This window comes from Heterodontus francisci, chromosome 8 (genome assembly GCF_036365525.1).
Source record: "Heterodontus francisci isolate sHetFra1 chromosome 8, sHetFra1.hap1, whole genome shotgun sequence".
Taxonomy (NCBI): Eukaryota; Metazoa; Chordata; class Chondrichthyes; order Heterodontiformes; family Heterodontidae; genus Heterodontus; species Heterodontus francisci.
Window position 1 is genome coordinate 5,419,049 of NC_090378.1, and position 18,833 is coordinate 5,437,881.

The 18,833-nt window shown below is 42.8% G+C and overlaps 1 protein-coding gene across 1 annotated transcript in view; it reads left to right on the forward strand.

Annotated features, from left to right (window-relative positions):
• Positions 1 to 11,388: 11,388 nt before the first annotated feature.
• Positions 11,389 to 18,833, forward strand: part of LOC137372469 (LIM/homeobox protein Lhx8-like) — a 40,023-nt gene continuing 32,578 nt past the window's right edge. Inside the window, exons 1-4 of the mRNA XM_068036328.1 lie at positions 11,389 to 11,469; positions 12,974 to 13,126; positions 15,424 to 15,545; positions 17,013 to 17,233. Coding sequence (XP_067892429.1) covers positions 11,389 to 11,469; positions 12,974 to 13,126; positions 15,424 to 15,545; positions 17,013 to 17,233 — 577 coding nt within the window. The remainder of the gene's footprint in view (positions 11,470 to 12,973; positions 13,127 to 15,423; positions 15,546 to 17,012; positions 17,234 to 18,833) is intronic.

The following is an 18,833-nucleotide window of genomic DNA, read 5'->3' on the forward strand; positions in this document are numbered from 1 at the left end:
GGATATAGTGAGAATACAGGTAAGCAGGCAGAGGATCTATCATAAGGGCTGAGGTGAACAATATTTCCCACCTGTTCTGAATATCTCTTCGAGAGATCTGGTTTCCTCTTTATTGACAGCTTAATCCTCTAGTTAATGTTTCTGCATTAAATTTGTATTATTTCAATGCAATGGATAAGACATGTTTTAATAACAGCATTCAATAGTGCAGAAGTATTTGACACAAATGCACTAAATCTAACTCATGGAGCAAATTTATCCCCTGCTATTTTTAATCCAGAAGTTTTTAATTTTGTAGATAAAGAAAAATGAAAAACATTCCATGGCAAAGCATCATGTGACACCATAGTGCTGACCTGGCCAAGATTTATCCCTCAACCAACACAACAACAGCAGGCTGGTCATTTATCTCATTAATATCTATGGGATGTTGCTATGAAAATTAGAGGCTGCATTCTGGCTGGAAAGCTCTCTGGGACTTCCTTAGAATGGCCTTCGTAGCGAGAGGATTCAAGTACAGGAGCAGGGATGTCTTGCTGCAATTATACAGGGCCTTGGTGAGGCCACACCTGGAATATTGTGTGCAGTTTTGGTCTCCTTATCTGAGGAAGGATGTTCTTGCCACAGAGGGAGTGCAGCGAAGGTTCACCAGACTGATTCCTGGGATGGCGGGATTGACGTATGAGGAGAGATTGAGTCGGTTAGGATTATATTCGCTGGAGTTCAGAAGAGCGAGGGGGGATCTCATAGAAACCTATAAAATTCTAACAGGACTTGACAGGGTAGATGCAGGAAGGATGTTCCCGATGGTGGGGGAGTCCAAAACCAGGGGTCATAGTCTAAGGATACGGGGTAAACCTTTCAGGACTGAGATGAGGAGAAATTTCTTCACCCAGAGTGTGGTGAGCCTGTGGAATTCACTACCACAGAAAGCAGTTGAGGCCAAAACATTGTATGTTTTCAAGAAGGAGTTAGATATAGCTCTTGGGTCTAAAGGGATCAAAGGGTATGGGGCGAAAGCGGGAACAGGTTACTGAGTTGGATGATCAGCCATGATCATAATAAATGGCGGAGCAGGCTCGAAGGGCCGAATGACCTACTCCTGTTCCTGTTTTCTATGTTTCTATGAAAAGCACTGTATAGAAGCATGGAATTTTACAGCACAGAAAGAGGCCATTCATCCCATTGTGCCTGTGCTGGCTCTTTGAAAGAGCTATCCAATTAATCCTACTCCCCTGCTCTTTCCCCATAGCCCTGTAAAAATGTTCTCCTTTTCAAGTATTTATCCAATTCCCTTTTGAAAGTTATTATTGAATCTGCTTCCACCGCCCTTTCAGATCATAACAACTCACTGTGTAAAAAAGATCCCCTCATCTCACCCGCTGGAAATATTAAAAAGTGAACTCTTACTCTTTCCAAACCCATCTTGATAGATTCCCCCGCCCAGAAATATATATAAAAGTCTCTATTTATCAAAATGGGTGGGCAATGTACTCTGGTGACAGGAATGGGGAAAATGCACCCAGGGTTTGCTGTTATTAATTTCTGCTGATGCACAATAATGTCCCTCTTGCACTTACCTAAAGGAACGAAGACGTCCAGGCTGAACCGCCCAACACCTTTGATTGACCGCACTGACCAGCACGTGCTGCTTGACCAGGGCAGGGTCCGCGCGGACACTGAGCACGCGCTGGGCACCAGGTGTTATCCTGATTGGCCACCACGTGCTGCTTGACCAGGGCAGGGTCCGCGCGGACACTGGGCACGCGGCCATTGTCCTGGCGACACCGCCCACCTGTCCGGCCGCGGACCCGGGGGAGGAGAGAAGGCGGCAGTCGCACAACAAATGCAGCTACCACAGATGAAGACAAGACTCCTGGGCAAAATGAACTCTTCATCAGGGGAGGACAGCAGGTTGAGTGGGGTGGCAAATGCTCTTGTTTAGGTTGGTTGACCAATTTGTACCTCAGGATGTGCCAAGTGAGAGTTTCCTTCCTCTTGGCTCTGGGCAATGGAGACACGGCTTCATTCAGACTGGAGTCTGGCAGCATGAAGGCTGTAGACTGAACTGTTTGTCACCCATTCCCCAGCTCCTATAGCAAACCAGCTGTGACTAATCCAGGCATGCTCAACAAGGACAATTATGGCTTTTTTCTGCTTCAAACCTCACAAATATCCTCAGTAACAAATGTCTCAAGTCCCACTCCACAAACTAGAGCCCATAATCCAATCTGACGCTCCAGTGCAGTACTGAGGGATTGCTGCACTGTCGGAGGGTCAGTGCTGAGGGAGTGCGGCACTGTCGGAGGGTCAGTACTGAGGGAGTGCTGCACTGTCGGAGGGTCAGTACTGAGGGAGTGCTGCACTGTCGGAGAGTCAGTGCTGAGGGAGTGCTGCACTGTCGGAGGGTCAGTAGAGGGAGTGCTGCACTGTCGGAGGGTCAGTAGAGGGAGTGCTGCGCTGTCGGAGGGTCAGTAGAGGGAGTGCTGCACTGTCGGAGGGTCAGTAGAGGGAGTGCTGCACTGTCGGAGGGTCAGTAGAGGGAGTGCTGCGCTGTCGGAGGGTCAGTAGAGGGAGTGCTGCACTGTCGGAGGGTCAGTAGAGGGAGTGCTGCGCTATCGGAGGGTCAGTACTGAGGGAGTGCTGCACTGTCGGGGGGGGGGGTCAGTGCTGAGGGAGTGCTGCACTGTCGGGGGGGGGTCAGTGCTGAGGGAGTGCAGCACTGTCGGAGGGTCAGTACTGAGGGAGTGCTGCACTGTCGGAGAGTCAGTGCTGAGGGAGTGCTGCACTGTCGGAGAGTCAGTGCTGAGGGAGTGCTGCACTGTCGGAGAGTCAGTGCTGAGGGAGTGCTGCACTGTCGGAGGGTCAGTAGAGGGAGTGCTGCGCTGTCGGAGGGTCAGTACTGAGGGAGTGCTGCACTGTCGGAGGGTCAGTACTGAGGGATTGCTGCACTGTCGGAGGGTCAGTGCTGAGGGAGTGCTGCACTGTCAGGGGGGTCAGTAGAGGGAGTGCTGCACTGTTGGAGGGTCAGTAGAGGGAGTGCTGCGCTGTCGGAGGGTCAGTAGAGGGAGTGCTGCACTGTCGGAGGGTCAGTATTGAGGGAGTGCTGCACTGTTGGGGGGTCAGTGCTGAGGGTGCGCTGCGCTGTCGTAGGGTCAGTAGTGAGGGTGCGCTGCGCTGTCGGAGGGTCAGTACTGAGGGAGTGCTGTGCTGTCGGAGGGTCAGTAGAGGGAGTGCTGCGCTGTCGGGGGATCAGTGCTGAGGGAGCGCTGCGCTGTCGGGGGGTCAGTGCTGAGGGTGCGCCGCGCTGTCGGAGGGGCAGTACTGAAGGTGCGCCGCGCTGTCGGAGGGGCAGTACTGAGGGTGCGCCGCGCTGTCGGAGGGGCAGTGCTGAGGGTGCGCCGCGCTGTCGGAGGGGCAGTGCTGAGGGTGCGCCGCGCTGTCGGAGGGGCAGTGCTGAGGGAGCACTGCACTGTTGGAGGGGCAGTACTGAGGGAGTGCCACACTGCCTGATATGCTGTTTTTCAAATGAGGCACAAAACCAAGATCCTATCTGCCCTTTCAGGTGGAGGTATAGATTCTGCAGCACTTTATCCAAAGAACAACAGAGAATTTCTCCCCCGTATCATGGGGAAAACATTTATTCTTCTACCAACTTTAAAGATCAAATAATCGGTTATACAATCACATTTCTGTTTGTGGGAGATTACTGTGCACAAATTGGCTGCCACATTTTACATTACAAAAGTGACTACACTTTAAAAGTACTTCATTGGCCATGAAGCACTTTGTGACATCCTGAAGTTGTGAACGGTGCTGTATGAATACCAGTCTTTATTATGAACACTGGCAAATTTGGAAAGGAATTTCTTTGAGGTTCAGTGCTGAATTTTAAGTGTTTAATTCCTTTTATGCACTCATTTCACTGCACATGTTAACACACAAGGTAAATTTCAGCCTGCATTATTTTAACCCAGTCATTGTCCCATTTAAAATGCATCTAGCTAGCATGGTCAGGAATTCATGCCAACACATTAATAGAGACACTAAGAAGTACGCACAGAGGGAACTAAACCTGTCGGTGATTGATTTACATCTTAGAAATTTGCAGGCAATTTGCTGACAATTCAGGGAATTTTAAACCAATAGTCTGAGAAACCCAATGTAGACTGAGGTGTAAAGTTTAAAGCCCAAACTGAAGAGGTTTTGAGGTGTTGGGAGTGTTGACTGGACATACTGAGGTACAGATAGCACTGTCTGATGGAGACTGAGGGGTGTGGTGATATCTTTATACTGTATCTTTGACAGCAGTCCATGTGCCAGAATTCTGACGATATTGGTGCTAAAATTTCAGTGTAACTTTTATTCCTTTTCAGGATCTGGGCATCTCAGACATTCTTACATTCTGTCTTTATAGTTTAATATTCATTTTGATATTATTTACAGTTAAATAGCAAAACACAGCAGTTTGGGAAACAGCGACTACAATACTGGCTGAAGACTAGGCAGATGCAAAACTGAAATGCTACAATACTACCACTGGACAGTGAGTGAAATTGCCATGTGACAAGTTTACATAGGAATTTATAATGGAAAAATGTGACAGGAAATGTGTGTAAATGTAAGGATGGATATATATTGTTAAAAAAACATGAGAGAGAGAGAGAGAGAGAGAGACATAGCTGCAAAATACTTGTTCCATTAAGACAGACTTTTCCACAGAATTACTGCTTCTGATAAAATTGTGGTCTGCAAAAATAAAAGCTGTTATGAATTATGTCAAAACTGGAGGCAGTGTCTTAATAAAATGAACTATTGGCAGATTAAATAATTTTCTGAAGCAGAAATGAAGATATAGAATACTATTTTCATGGAGTAGAGATTGTTATATTTGTGTACAATTTATTTTTGAGGCAAAGAGCCTCCAGACAATACTTGGAATACATCCTTCGTCAAAAGAATAAGCAATTCAGTCCAACAAAAATAAAAATAAAATGAAAAGAAAACTTAGGGGATAAAAATCATATTGAAATTAACTGGAAGGGATGAAAAAGATTATCCCTAGACTGACTCTGCAATAACGGCCGGCACAGACACGATGGGCCAAGTGGCCTCTTTCTGTGCCTTAAACTTTCTATGATTCTAATAACAGTGTAATTGAATCAGACGGCTGCTGTAAAGACAGATAGTTAAAGAATGGATGATGAATGGAAAAATGAGAGTGAGAAAATGAGAATAAAACGAATGCAGTTATAGTGAAGGCAGCAAAGGAGGAAAGACTTACACATACATAGCTCTTCATTGCATGTCCCAGAAACATCACAAAACGCTTTGCATGCAAAGAGTTAATTTGAAGTTCAGTGTCAGTTCAAGTTATGTCAGCACAACTGGCAGCCATTTTGTGCACAAGATGCTGTAACAGTGATGAGATGAATGACCAGTTAATTGGATAGTTTGGGTTTTTCTATACATACATATGTATAAATCCTTGATTTTGGTTGATAAGCCTTTGGTAGTAAGCAAGTTTTCTGCTGGAGAAACAGCCAAGACACATTGGTCAGGTGAAATTTTACTGTTATTCAAAAACACAACCCCTGGTCCATTGCATCAGCCAGAAGCCCCTCTGCTCTTTGGAACACCTCAAAGCTTGCAGGTATCTGATCCTCTGAATATGGTTACTATCCATCCCATCCCTCTCCTCTTGTTCTTTGGCCTCCTTGTCTCGAGAGACAAGGGGTAAGTGCCTGGAGGTGGTCAGTGGTTTGTGAAGCAGCACCTGGACTGGCTATAAAGGCCAATACTAGAGTGACAGACTGTTCCACAGGTGCTGCAGATAAAATTGGTTGTTGGGGCTGTTACACAGTTGGCTCTCTCCTTGCGCTTCTGTCTTTTTTCCTGCCAACTGCTAAGTCCCATCCAACTGTTTCTATATCATTGCTGTCTTATTCTCATAAACATGAGAATCAATTCCTACAACATCCCTTCCTGACATTTGTTCAGCAACAGTCTTGAAAAGTGCCTACATTTCACAATCCTTCTCCTGCACAAGTAACCATTTATAAAAAAACAAAAAGACTTCCATTTCTACAGCACTTTTCAGCATCTCAGGACATCCCAAAGTGCATTAGGACCAATGAAGTATTTTGAAATGTAGGCTGTGTTGTCAAGTTGGGAAAACGGCAGCCAATTTACACACAGCAAGATTCCACTAACAGCAATGACCAGATAATTTTAGTGATGTTGGCTGAGGGTTAGATATTGACCAGGACACCGGGGAGAATGCCCTGCTCTTTGAAATAGTAGCATGGGATTTTTTTTTTTACATTCACCTGACAGAGCAGGTGGGACTCAGTTTAATGCATCATCCAAAACACAGTACCTCCGACAGTGCAGCGCTCCCTCAGCGGTGCCCCTCTGATAGTGCAGCACTCCCTCAGTACTGCAGTGTCAGCCTGGATTATTTGCTCAAGGCTGGCTTCTTAAACCGTATACATGTGTCGGCAAAAATACCAGAATAGCCGAGAGCGTTGATTTAAGTATTCTTCCACTGGATGCAATCCATTCTTACCTGAATCTCGTTTCCACATAAACCCCGAGCGGTTGTCTATTAACCAACTGGAATTTTAGACAAGAAATAAAAATAAACATGAACCATTCATTAGCTACCAGGTGACAGTTGAGATAGTCTGAATATCTGATTTGATTTGCTCCAGAGAGTTTTATCCCTTTGGTCTAAATAAGGTGGCGGTTCTGGAAAAGTTGGACCAAAAACGGATAATTTGAATCTTATTAACTTCTGGTTTAAAAAAAAATCGCATTTCTTGATTTAAGATGTTTAACATGGTTGCATTTTCCAATGAACAGACTCGGTTCTGTCACTCAGTTCAATCACTTGTGAACACAGTTTTGTTTAGATTGTAATAGCCCTTGAAAATTGAATATCCCTTGAAAATTGAATTATTTATCCTGCAGGATTAGCGTTGTTAGTGAGGAATTCTTTCCTAAAATACAAGATATGGTGGTGATGTTTTGGGATTTACCTGTTGTAATTCTTCGAACGCAAGAACAATGTTGGACAGGAACTGATCTTCTGCTCCACCCAACCTTTCCCACCTCACAATATTCACACTCCCCACACCACTCTCTTTATAAGTATTCTTTTAAAAATTCCATTTAGCCGTTGTTACTCACACATCCCAGTTTTAGATCATGCTTATTTTTGTTTTAAGAAGGCTGGGTGCCAACATCTTTTCCCTCCCAATTGCCCCACTATTCAGTTAACACCCCTCCTGCATCATTGTCAATGTCACAGTCTGGCTAACATGTTACATGGAGCTGCTTTGCTGAAGTGTTTCCCAACCCAGAAACACCGGTCTTGCTTCTTAAATGTCAAAGATATCAAATATAACAGCATAATGTTAAATCGTGGGAAATTGGAGCATAAGATTAGCTACACTTGCTGTAAAACATTATACCACCTGATTCCTCTCGCCAACATACAGCATCACTCCGTGATCTAGTTTAGACAGACAAACTATACCGAGCTAATCCAGGTTAGAAGAAGAGAGTAAAGGAATAAAGGGAGGGGAGAAAATAGAGTGGAAATATATAAAATTCGAAAATTAGTTTTTTTTTGGAGCAGATAAAAAGTTGACTGCATGAATTTAAGAGAATATAAACGGAGAAAGGAGGCAAATAATTTTTTTCAATGACTTGACTAGTCCCCAGGCTAGAGAATTGAAGGAAAAGCGAAACATGTCTCGGGAAGTGAAAAATATTTCGCAAATTGTTAAAATAAACAGATTGATTTTCAATTGGAAATAAGTTTCAAACCATACTTTGCGGATGATGAGACCGTCTGTCCTTTTTATTAACTCAGATTGTAAAACATTATTCCATTTAAACGTTACATTCTCCGAGGCATGTTATCCAAAGTTTATTTGCAATGAAACCAGTTTTGTTGTAAAGTAAAACGCACCGCATTATACCCCAAAATAAAACAAGGACGTTATACAGTACAGCACTTAAAATAAACTGATTAATAAATCAAAAAAAAATATTTAAATCGCCTGCATCATTTAACATTTACCCGTAGAATCGTGACGATCCGTGAATGGAATTCAAATATTATTTCAACAGCACTTCTCTGAATTAAAGTTTCAATAAGTGCACGGTTCAAAGCTACATTTTAAGCGTTTAAATCAGTAAAATAAGCAATTGCCTTGCTAACACTCCCTTTTCGAAATGAATTAGCAGGGGCGGAGGGAATGCTGTAATTTCACGAAATTCTGAGCGATGCATCATTTTTTGAATATTCATTCCATCCCAGTTCTCTGGGTCAGTCCGTTTCTTTCTATCGAATGTAATTTTAGGCGTCTGATAAGAAACAGTTTTGGCGTATTTTTTTTTAAAAAAACACGAAAATGTCAGTGAATTCTTAAAAATTATGTAAACCAGACAAGCTAAACTGCCGACTGTCATTAAATAGCCATGCCTAAGAAAAAAATATGCTGGGATTACAATCAGACACGGTGCAAGCGAAAAAATACCGAGGTCGTAATGTTACATTGAAAATAATAACCATAAACTGCCGATTTCATAACAGTGCCTTAACAAGAATCTGCAAATGTTAAATAAGTGCATTTCCATCAAATTTAAAAAGATTTCGTTCGTTTGCAAATTCTTAATAAAATATCCTAACAAAACAACAAATCTTTTAAAACGTATTTTCACGCATATCACGCAGTCAATAATTATAGTCAAGGATCGGCGTACAAGTAAGGCAAACACCCAGTATTACTCCTAATTTTAAAAATCAAACTGTGAAATCACAATAAATCGAACAGAATGCCACTTTGGACCGCGTGCAATCATTGGACAAATATCCGCCTTTTCAAAATATTCAAATAATTTTGATTTGCAAGAATTTGCGATTGCCTCTCCAGTCAATATTATATAAATCTTCCCTATTACCGCATCCAATAACTCACCTATATATACATACTATATATATATTATATGTATCAGCAGCTGATATAGCTCCTAAATTAATAACACCATCGCTGAGTTTGCAATTAAAAAGAAGTTTGTGGTTGAAGAACATTCAGTGGAAAGTTAGTTCAGCGATTGCAAAGAAAGTTATCAAACTCAGTCCCTTGTGCAGTTGCTGTCTGAATGGTTAAAGAATATATTATTGCGTTTATATTCGGCTGATTGAAATCGCTGCGAAGGACGGCGCTGGGCTTATAAAAGGTTGTTTAAACCCGTTTTAATCTTACCAGGGTGAAACGCAGGGTGGTAAGAATATTAATTGCACCTTTTTTCCCGGCTCCTGGCTGTAATTCGCGATTATTGAGGTCGATACAGCTCCTTCCATTCTGCGAAATATTTCAATAAATTTAAATAAAAATGCCCCCAAAACAGTTTTAATAATGAACGGCCTTTGTGCTTCAAGAATGACTCCGTCCCTCATCAGCAGACAGCTGCCGAGTTCCCGCTCTTCACTTAACCTAATTGTACCAGGGGCTATTCCATGAACAGGATCATTATTCCTTTATACTTTCCTGGCCCAAAATTGTTGCTCAAACGTGGATTTTCCAGTACCGTAAACCATTAAATTAAATTCCCGATTGGGGATTTTTAGGAACAAAAATGTGAATTTACAGTTTGGCACTGGTTGTTTATGGGGTTGGGATGGGTGCATTGTTTAAAGAGCCGCGGTTTAGAGTCACTCAGTCGGTTCTTGTGAATTGTTTGAAAAAAAAGGTGGAAATTTAACCTGGACTGAGCTTTTCCCCAATGTCCAATCACACAAAACTATATCTAACTGCAAGAAAATTCTACAGATTCTTACAACTCAGGAGGAGGCCATTCGGCCTATCGTGCCTGTGCCGGCTCTTTGAAAGAGCTATCCAATTAATACTCCATCTCTAGAAATTTCTCTTTTTAAAGTATATATGTAGCCGATTCACTTTAGAAAGTTAATATCAGATCTAATTCCACCGCCTTGCATTCCAGATTAAAAAAACTTATTTCCCCCGGATTTCTGTTTTGCCAAATGAGTTCTGGTTATTAACTCTCTTGGCAGTGGAAACAGTTTATACCTGTCAAAGCTAACAAAACCCCTCATATAATGGATTATTTGTCAGAATCTGCAATATATTTTAAACAAAAATGTACTTCGCATTCGAGCAGGACAATTGTGTCGCAATTGTACAGTAGAATGCAGATACCAACATACATTACAAATCAGAAGAGCTCCCAATGTTGGCGAGGTCAGGAATTGTGTATGTGCACGAGTGACTGACCCTTATCTTTACAATCAACACTACTTGTGGATTTAACTCGCATCAGAAACCGAATCGATATCACGTTCCATTTCGGGGAAATGTAGAAATCCAACGCTTCACCTGTCAGACGCTGACCATAAGTGGTTCATTGAGCGACCCTTTGACTCCAAGTAACTGCTTACATTTATTATAGCGCCCTTTAAACTGTCGTAAAACATCCCAGTCGGAGTAGCGAGTACAAGGGTTTGTGTTGTTATTCAGTGCTGAAGTACTCCAGGTGTGTTTGAATGGACTGAGAGAATCTATTCGGTCTGCCACACACAAGTACAAAGAAAACAGGTTTTTGTTTAAATATTTGGAGGGGGAAAGCAAATGAAGGGACGCGATTGTCTTTATCAGGACTTGCAATCTTAAAGAGAGACTCCCATAATTTGTAATAATTAGCACTCCGTTCCTCGTGGGCATTATTTGAAACCACCAGGAATAAAATATTAATATGGTTCAGATGCTTGCGATCTGTTGATGGAAAGTTATTAATAGCGAACCAGAGTCGCACAAATTTATATCTTACTGAGAGAGAAGGAAGGAAAAAAAATCCGCGTCCTCTATTTCACTCTCTCCTTTGGAGAGGAAAAACCCCGGGAATATGGCGTGCAGTGACTGTAAATGTTTTTATTTGGCTTACTTCCCTTGTAAAGGCTGCGGGGACGTAACCTGAATCCGTGTTTAGATTTCAGTCGAGTCGTGTAGCCGATTAGAGATAAAGGCTTGTGAGATAATGCTTGCTGCTGGTTGGATACAGAGGGGAGGGGGGAAATCACTGAGCTATTCTCTAGTGTATATGAATAAAAATTCTTACATGTCTGAGGGCTGTGCTACGTTGAAGAGGTGTGGTTAGCGAAAAAATAATTTTTTTTTGTAAATTCACTGCACCAAGCTAACTTTTTTAAAAACAACGCAGCCAATTGAAATTCGGACCGAGGAGGAATTGGATAGGAAAGGTGTTGGAGTAGAGGCAATTTTCAAAAAGTCTCCCTCTTAGACAAGGAGGTTTTTTTTTTGTGTTTGTTATGCCATTGGAATACGAGTCTTGAATGCAATGTACTGGAAGAGTACTGAGTTACTAGTGTGTCGTATGGAAGGCAAAGTGAACTACACGACTGGCGTGTACTTCGAGAAGGTAAGGCTGGCTCAATGTGTCTCTCTAACCCCAGTCCGCCGGGTAAGATCTGTTGACTTTTATTACGGCCAATTAAACCAGATGCAACATTGAGTTGGGAGACAGTCGCCTGTTTCCATCGTTCTATGTGCGTTTCGTAACGTCCCTTCCTGACAAATGGACAGTTTTCACCAGGAAAAAAATCGTCAGAATCGGTGTAATTAATAAGTGTCATAACTGGGGAGAGTGAAGTAATGGGAGGCTCCAGATTCTGGTGGACTATGACGGGGTTCAATACAATAATCGGGTTGGGGGTAGATTAATCTAGTCCAGATATTATCCTATAGTGAGTAATATATATGCAAGGTTAATGTGATGGGGTTCAATAATGGGGTTAGGGGGTGAACTTGACAAGATATTGCCCTACTGTGAGTTATGTTTAAAACGATTTACGTGTTAATGCTACACACTCTTGAAAACCGACCCATTTCGGACTTAATCGAGTGCAGACTTTACTGAAAGCTGCCAGCGTCCTAATCGGAGCTGGCAATTGGTATTTAACATGATAGTGGGAATTCAGTAAAGTCTTCAGTTCTAACCTATCCACATATAGATTAGACATCTCCAGGCGGTTGGAGAAGTTTAATAAGTGTGAGTATTCGTGTTGTTTTTTTGGAGGGGGTGTGTGGTGGTGGGGGAAGAATCGTGTTGATTTTGGTTAAATATGTAACTCGGAATCTGATCTCCTCGGGACAGTTAACGCGAATCACCTGCAGCAGTAATTGCTCCTTGCCTTTTCTGCAAATTGTCAATCGAACAAACCTGACCGGAGCGGACTAGCTGTAATTATCTTTCAAGTACCCCCATTAAACCTCTTCACCTCTAGGTTACCCTTTCAAAGGCGTTTTGGATGGAAAAAGGACTGCTTTAATTGTTGGAGAGCAAAAAAAAAACAATTTTCCTTCCCCCCCCCCCCCTTCACTGACTCCAACCTGATTTAACTGGCGCTAGGAATTGATGGGTATAAATGAAAAGCTTTGTGCAACTTAAGGGGGGCCAGAACTGTCTGAAACACTTGACTAGAATAGCCTATGACATTGGAATGAATGCTAATGATTCACTCAAGTGTCCTGTCTTGTTTCTGTAAACTGAGTCAAGGGTATTTACTTTCCAAATTGCATCTTTAATGATCACATGCGTTGTCATGGTGAACGGGGCGAATGGTTGATATTTATTCAGGGTGGGTGGGGGTGCTGGGTAGAGGGTGGGTGTTGATATTAAAAGACTGATGCACGCAGCTAGTTCAGAATGCGCTGAAGCTCTCTCTTCTTTTTCCAGTTAAAAGCCATGTCGGATGACCCTGAAACTATTTCCTCCGTCCCCTTTGGAAGAAATCGGAAGCCCAGGAGCGCTTGTAGTTTGGTACCCAGTCCCTATCGTTTTACAATCTGCTCCCTTTTTATATATTTGTTGAGATCAATTTGCACTTGAGGGCTAATTTTCCGTTTGTGTATTTTTTTTTTAGAATAATTCTGATCGAGTTGTTAAAGATGATTCCTGTTCCCCAGCCACGTCGGCCTCGCCATCCTTGTCTCCACAGTCGATAGTCTCCTCAAGGACTGGGAGAAACATCTGTAGTAGCTGCAGGCTGGAAATAGTGGATCGATATCTCCTGAAGGTGAGACGGACCAGAGAACGAACAACCTACTCCCACCACCCCCAAAGAAATCCGATTAAAATAAATTCGAGAGCCAACTCTTGTAAAGAGTTGGTTTTGATCAATAAGTGGTTTAATTTGTACTGTCTTTGGGGCCAGTGTGTCCAGAAACGCAAAGTTTTGGTAGAGGAAAGTAACATCCAGTTCTTGTCTGAACAACTGCCCTACATCAAACAGTCTAGACCAACTACTCAACCGGCGCTGGAACTGTGTTCTACTGTAGGGAAAGTAGCAAGAGGACCATTATTATTCCAATTTACAACGAAGTCTTGTTTTGGTGTCATGCTAAACATTGTTCTGATGTAAAACAACTTGCATTTTAAAGTTCCTAACTTCTAGCCGCGGTTCATTGGGTAAAGCTCTTCGCCTCTGGTCAGAAGATTGTAGTTTGAAGCCCCACTCCCGAGACTTGTGCTGAAGATCTGTGACATTGATACTCCCTGACTGTGCTGAGGGCCTGCCCCTCTGTCAGAGGGGCCTTCTTTCCAATCAAATGTTCAAACCGTAAAGATTCAATGGTAGTGTTTGGAAGATGCTCTGGCCAATATTTATCCCTCATTAACATCACTAAAAGCAGATTATCTGTTTATCTCATTACCCTTTATGGGAGCTTGCTGTGCCCATATTGGCTACTACGTTTCTACAGTACAACAGTGAGGACACTTAAAAAAGGCGAGTCCGTTTTTATTCCCCTTTGACCAAACTTGTATTCACTTCTAATGTCTCCTCCTTCCGCATACTGTCATTTTTTTGGGGTCTGGCTTCTGTGAAGCTCCATGGGATGTTTCTCCATGTTCAAGGCGCTATATAAATGCAAGTTGTTAAAGGTCAGTTTTTGTCCGCATTAAACTCTTCAATTAATCGGTCCCCTTCGCTTAGTTGTGCTGTGCTCTCCTTTTAAGTGCATCTGGGTCATTGCTAAAACTTTCAATCCTTTTACAAATCCTTCATTCTTCCATCTGACAGATTCTTATTTAAGGCTGGATCCTGTATCTGTCCTTTCACCTACCAAGAAATTCACAATGTCCATTAAGTCTTGTCTGACCTTTGCAACTGAGACGCCTTCAACCTCCTCTTTACCGTGCCCTTGCAGCCCCAGTAACAGTATGTATTGATGGATTAGTACTCTTCCAGTACTTGGAGGGGAGGGAGGGGGGGGGGGGGGGGGGATACCGGTTTAGAAAGTGATTCTGAAGCTCCACTTGTTTTATAAATCCAACTGGTTCACTTATGTCCTTTTTTTAAGGGGAGGAAATTTGCTGTCCTTACTCGGTCTGGGCCTACATGTGACTCCAGTCCCACACCAATATTGCTCAGTATTAACTGCCCTTTGACGCGGCCTGAAGTTCAATGGTTCAAGGACCATCACCACCTCGGAGCAACTAAAGGTGGGCAATAAATACTGCCATCCTTACCAGCGATGCCCACATCCCAAGAATTTGTCTATCATCACTACACCTCTAGTTGCAGTATTCTTGGGAGCATTTAGAATCAAAAAGCAAAAGGGTCATTAAACTCATTTTTGAAAGAATTAATCCCACTCCTCTTCCCCCATAAGCCCTGTAAAATTTTGTTTTCCCTTTTCCAGATATTTATCCAATTCTCTTTTGAGGGTTACTATTGGATCTGCTTCCACCGCCCTTTCAGGCAGAACATTCCAGATCTCAATACTCCCTGTGTTAATGTTCATCTCCTCTCTGGTTATTTTGCCAATGATTTTAAATCTAGTTACTGGCTCTCCTGCCTGTGGAAACAGTTTCTCATTATTTGTTAAAACACTACCGCATTGGCTGTAAAGCGCTTCGGGACGTTGCTGAAGCCGTGAACAGCGCGATCTTAATACAAGTTCTTTTATGCATTGCAGTTCTCCTCCAGCGTGTAGAATGATCTGTCTATTCACTCGATTGTTGCTGCTCTTTGGGTGTTTGCTTTGGACAAGGTGGCATCGAAGCTCAATGCAGTTGCTTGAATCGGTAAAATAAAAGCAAAATACTGCGGATGCTGGAAATCTGAAATAAAAACAAGAAATGCTGGAACCACTCAACAGGTCTGGCAGCATCTGTGGAAAGAGAAGCAGAGTTAATGTTTTGGGTCAGTGATCCTTCTTCGGAAGATGCTGCCAGACCTGCTGAGTGGTTCCAGCATTTCTTGTTCTTATTTGCTTGAATCGGTGTTCCTGATGGCGCTTACCCGTCTGTACCGACACTCCCGCTGAGTCTGGACCCTCCTAACTTTTTATATTCTCTGCCTTTTTCCAGGTGAACGAGCGATGTTGGCACGTCCGATGTTTGGCTTGCAGCGTGTGCAGAACCTCTCTGGGCCGGCATACCAGCTGCTATATTAAGGATCAAGAAATATTTTGCAAGTTGGATTATTTCAGGTACCGGTTAGAAATGAACATTTTGGATTTTTTTTTAAAGGTTCTTTATGGATTGACTTAATCAGTTTTCGATCCCAGTGGGACACCACAGGTCTTCTGTAGGAGTCTCTATCTTTGAACAGCCGTGTGGGAACCAGTTTCTGCTAACTCCCACAGATCTATGCAATATCATGCATGGCCCAAACATGAAGGTTTTCATTTAGAATCGGGGAGTTTGGAGCGATAGCGTTCCCCAGTCGGGCAACTCCGACTTACTGGGACTGTGCTGATTTTAGGTGAGGGCCAAAAAACCGTTTCGGTCAAGGGTTTATTTTGATTTTGCATACTGGTCCTCTTTTTTTTTTCTCTGGTAGATTTCCTTCATCAGTTGTTCTTTCAACTGCTGTGAATTTCTTATCAGTTCAGTTTTCCATTTCATTTTTTAAAAAATACACTCATCTAGCAGGAATATTTCTTGTGGGTATGGGAAGCGTAGGACTAGGGGCATAATCTTGAAATTAGCCAGGCCTTTCAGGAGTGAAATTAGGAAACATTTCTACACGCAAAGGGTGGTAGAAGTTGAATTCTCTTCCACAAATGGCAATTGATACTAGAACAGCAGTAAACTTTCACAGATCTCATTGGATGGCAGAACAGGCTTGAGGGGCTGAATGGCCAACTCCTAATTTTATTTGTATGCAGCTTGTTTATTTCGGTGCATGGTACCTTTTTACATTTTTGCACAGCTGTGTAAAAATGTAATATCTTGTAGGGGATTGAGGGTCTGCACAGTACCTTCTGGATTGTGTGACTGTGCACATGTTCCAACTTAGTGTGAACTTTGCTCCTGCTCTTGTGGGTCACTTGGGATCCAATAGCTGGCTGTTTTGCAGTCCGCCGCTACTAGAAAGATGTTTCATTGTTGATAGCACCAATTGTTTGCCTCGGTAATACTACCACTTGAATCAAAATCCATGAATTCAAGACCGACTCCAGAGACCAGGGCACAATCATGGCTGACAGCACCAGTACTGAGGGAGTGCTCTGCTGTCTGAGGTGCTGTCTCTCACCTGAGACATTAAACTGAGGCCCTGTCTGCCCCATCGGGAGGATTTAAAAGATGCTATGGCACTATTTTAAAGGGCAGGGGAGTTCTCCCCAGTATCTTGGGGCCAATATTTATCCCTGAACCAAAATTACAAAAACAGATTATCTGGTCATCACATTGCTGTTTGTGAAGGTTTACTGTACATAAATTGGCTACTGTGTTTCTGACAACAGTGAGTACATTTCAAAAAATATTTCATTAGCTCTAACATTCTTTGGGACATCCAGAAGTCATGAAAGGTGCTATATAAATGCAGGTCTTTTTTCTCAGTCACATTCTTTTGAGTGCAAGAGTTGGATGTCAGCGGCAAGAGAGAGCACCAATTTCTTTTCCAGTGATTTTACCCTACAGCCCAACTCTATGGTGTTTGTTTTAAACAGGCGGTACGGAACCCGGTGCTCTCGCTGTGGCAGACATATCCATTCGACAGACTGGGTCCGAAGGGCCAAGGGTAACGTTTATCACCTGGCGTGCTTCGCCTGCTTCTCCTGCAAGAGGCAGCTGTCCACTGGGGAGGAGTTCGCTCTGGTGGAAGAGAAGGTCCTTTGCCGGATACACTACGACTGCATGTTGGACAACCTCAAAAGGGCAGCTGAAAATGGTAACTGCTTTATTTGGGGGGGAAAAAAGACTTTTGACTGTGTTGCTAATTGTCTATACACAATATGGTTGTCTAATCTGGTTGGACATATTCCTGGAGGCATCACATGACCGCCTATCTCCCACTGTCCTGCCCAGCCCATACTTGGTGTCACTGGTTGCTGATGTATCCATTCTTCTGATGCCCACTTCCTATGGCCAATTGGAAAGCAAGAATTCTATTCATGGCCTGATTGGATGATTTTTGATTCTGTCAAACTGCCTTCTCTTCCCCACCACCATGTCACATTCATATTGTATTTTTCTAAAAACTATCTTTTTAATGTGCAGTTCAGGACCCTGGACATTAGTCTTTTAGTTCCTGGAGACTCCAGGGCAATTCTTGAGGCTTGGTAATCCAAATCCCTAAAGGACATGTTAAAAACAGCAAGGGTAGTTTTAAACTCTCAAATTTTCAAACTTCACTTGGTGATTTATATACAAATGGGAATCGGGTGTTTTTTTGTTAAACCTCAAGTTGTGTTCCAGGGACTTGAGCACAGAAGTCTAGGCTGACACACCAGTGCCGTACTGAGGAAATGCTGCACTGCCGGAGGTGCTGTCTGTCAGATGAGATAATGAGATGTTAACCCAAGGCCTCATCTGCCCTCTCGGGTGGATGTAAAAGATGCCAAGGCACTATGCTGCAGAAGAGCAGGGGAGTTTTCCCTGGTGTCCTGGCCAATATTTATCTCTCAAGCAACATCACAAAAAATAGAGGAGCTCATGGTGTAGGGGGTAATATATTAGTATGGATAGAAGGTTGGCTGGCTGGCAGAAAACAGAGTATGCATAAATGGGTCCTTTTCTGATTGGCAGGATGTGCTGAGTGGAATCCTGCAGAGGTCTCAACTTTTTACAATTTATATCAATGACTTAGATGAGGGGAGCGATGGCATGGTAGCTAAATTTGCAGCTGACACAAAAATAGGTAGCAAAGTATATTGTGAAGAAGACATAAGGAGCTTGCAGACCAATATAGATAGGTTGAGTGAATGAGCAGAAATCTGGCAGATGGAGTATAATGTGGGAAAATGTGAAATTGTTCACTTTGGCAGGTAGAATAAAAAAAGCAGAGTATTACTTAAATGGAAAACGATCTCAGAATACTGAGGTGCAGAGGGATCTAAGTATTCTAGTGCAGGAGTCAGAAAAAGTTAGTATGCAAGTACTGCAGGTAATAAAGAAGGCTAATGGAATGCTATCTTTTATTATGAGAGGAATTGAAAATAAAAGTAAGGATGTTGTGCTTCAGTTATACAGGGCATTGGTGAGACTGCATCTCGAATTCTGTGCAGTTTTGGTCTCATTTAAGGAAGGATGTGAATGCATTGGAGTCAGTTCAGAGGAGGTTTACTAGATTGATACCTGGAATAAGTGGGTTGTCTTCTGAGGAAAGGTTAGACAAACTGGGCTTGTTTTCCCTGGAGTTTAGAAGAGTGAGGGGAGACTTAATTGAAGTTTATAAGATCCTGAACAGTCTTGACCAGGTGGATGTGGAAAGGATGTTTCCTCTTGTGGGTGAGTCCAGAAATAGGGGGCACTGTTTTAAAATTAGGGGT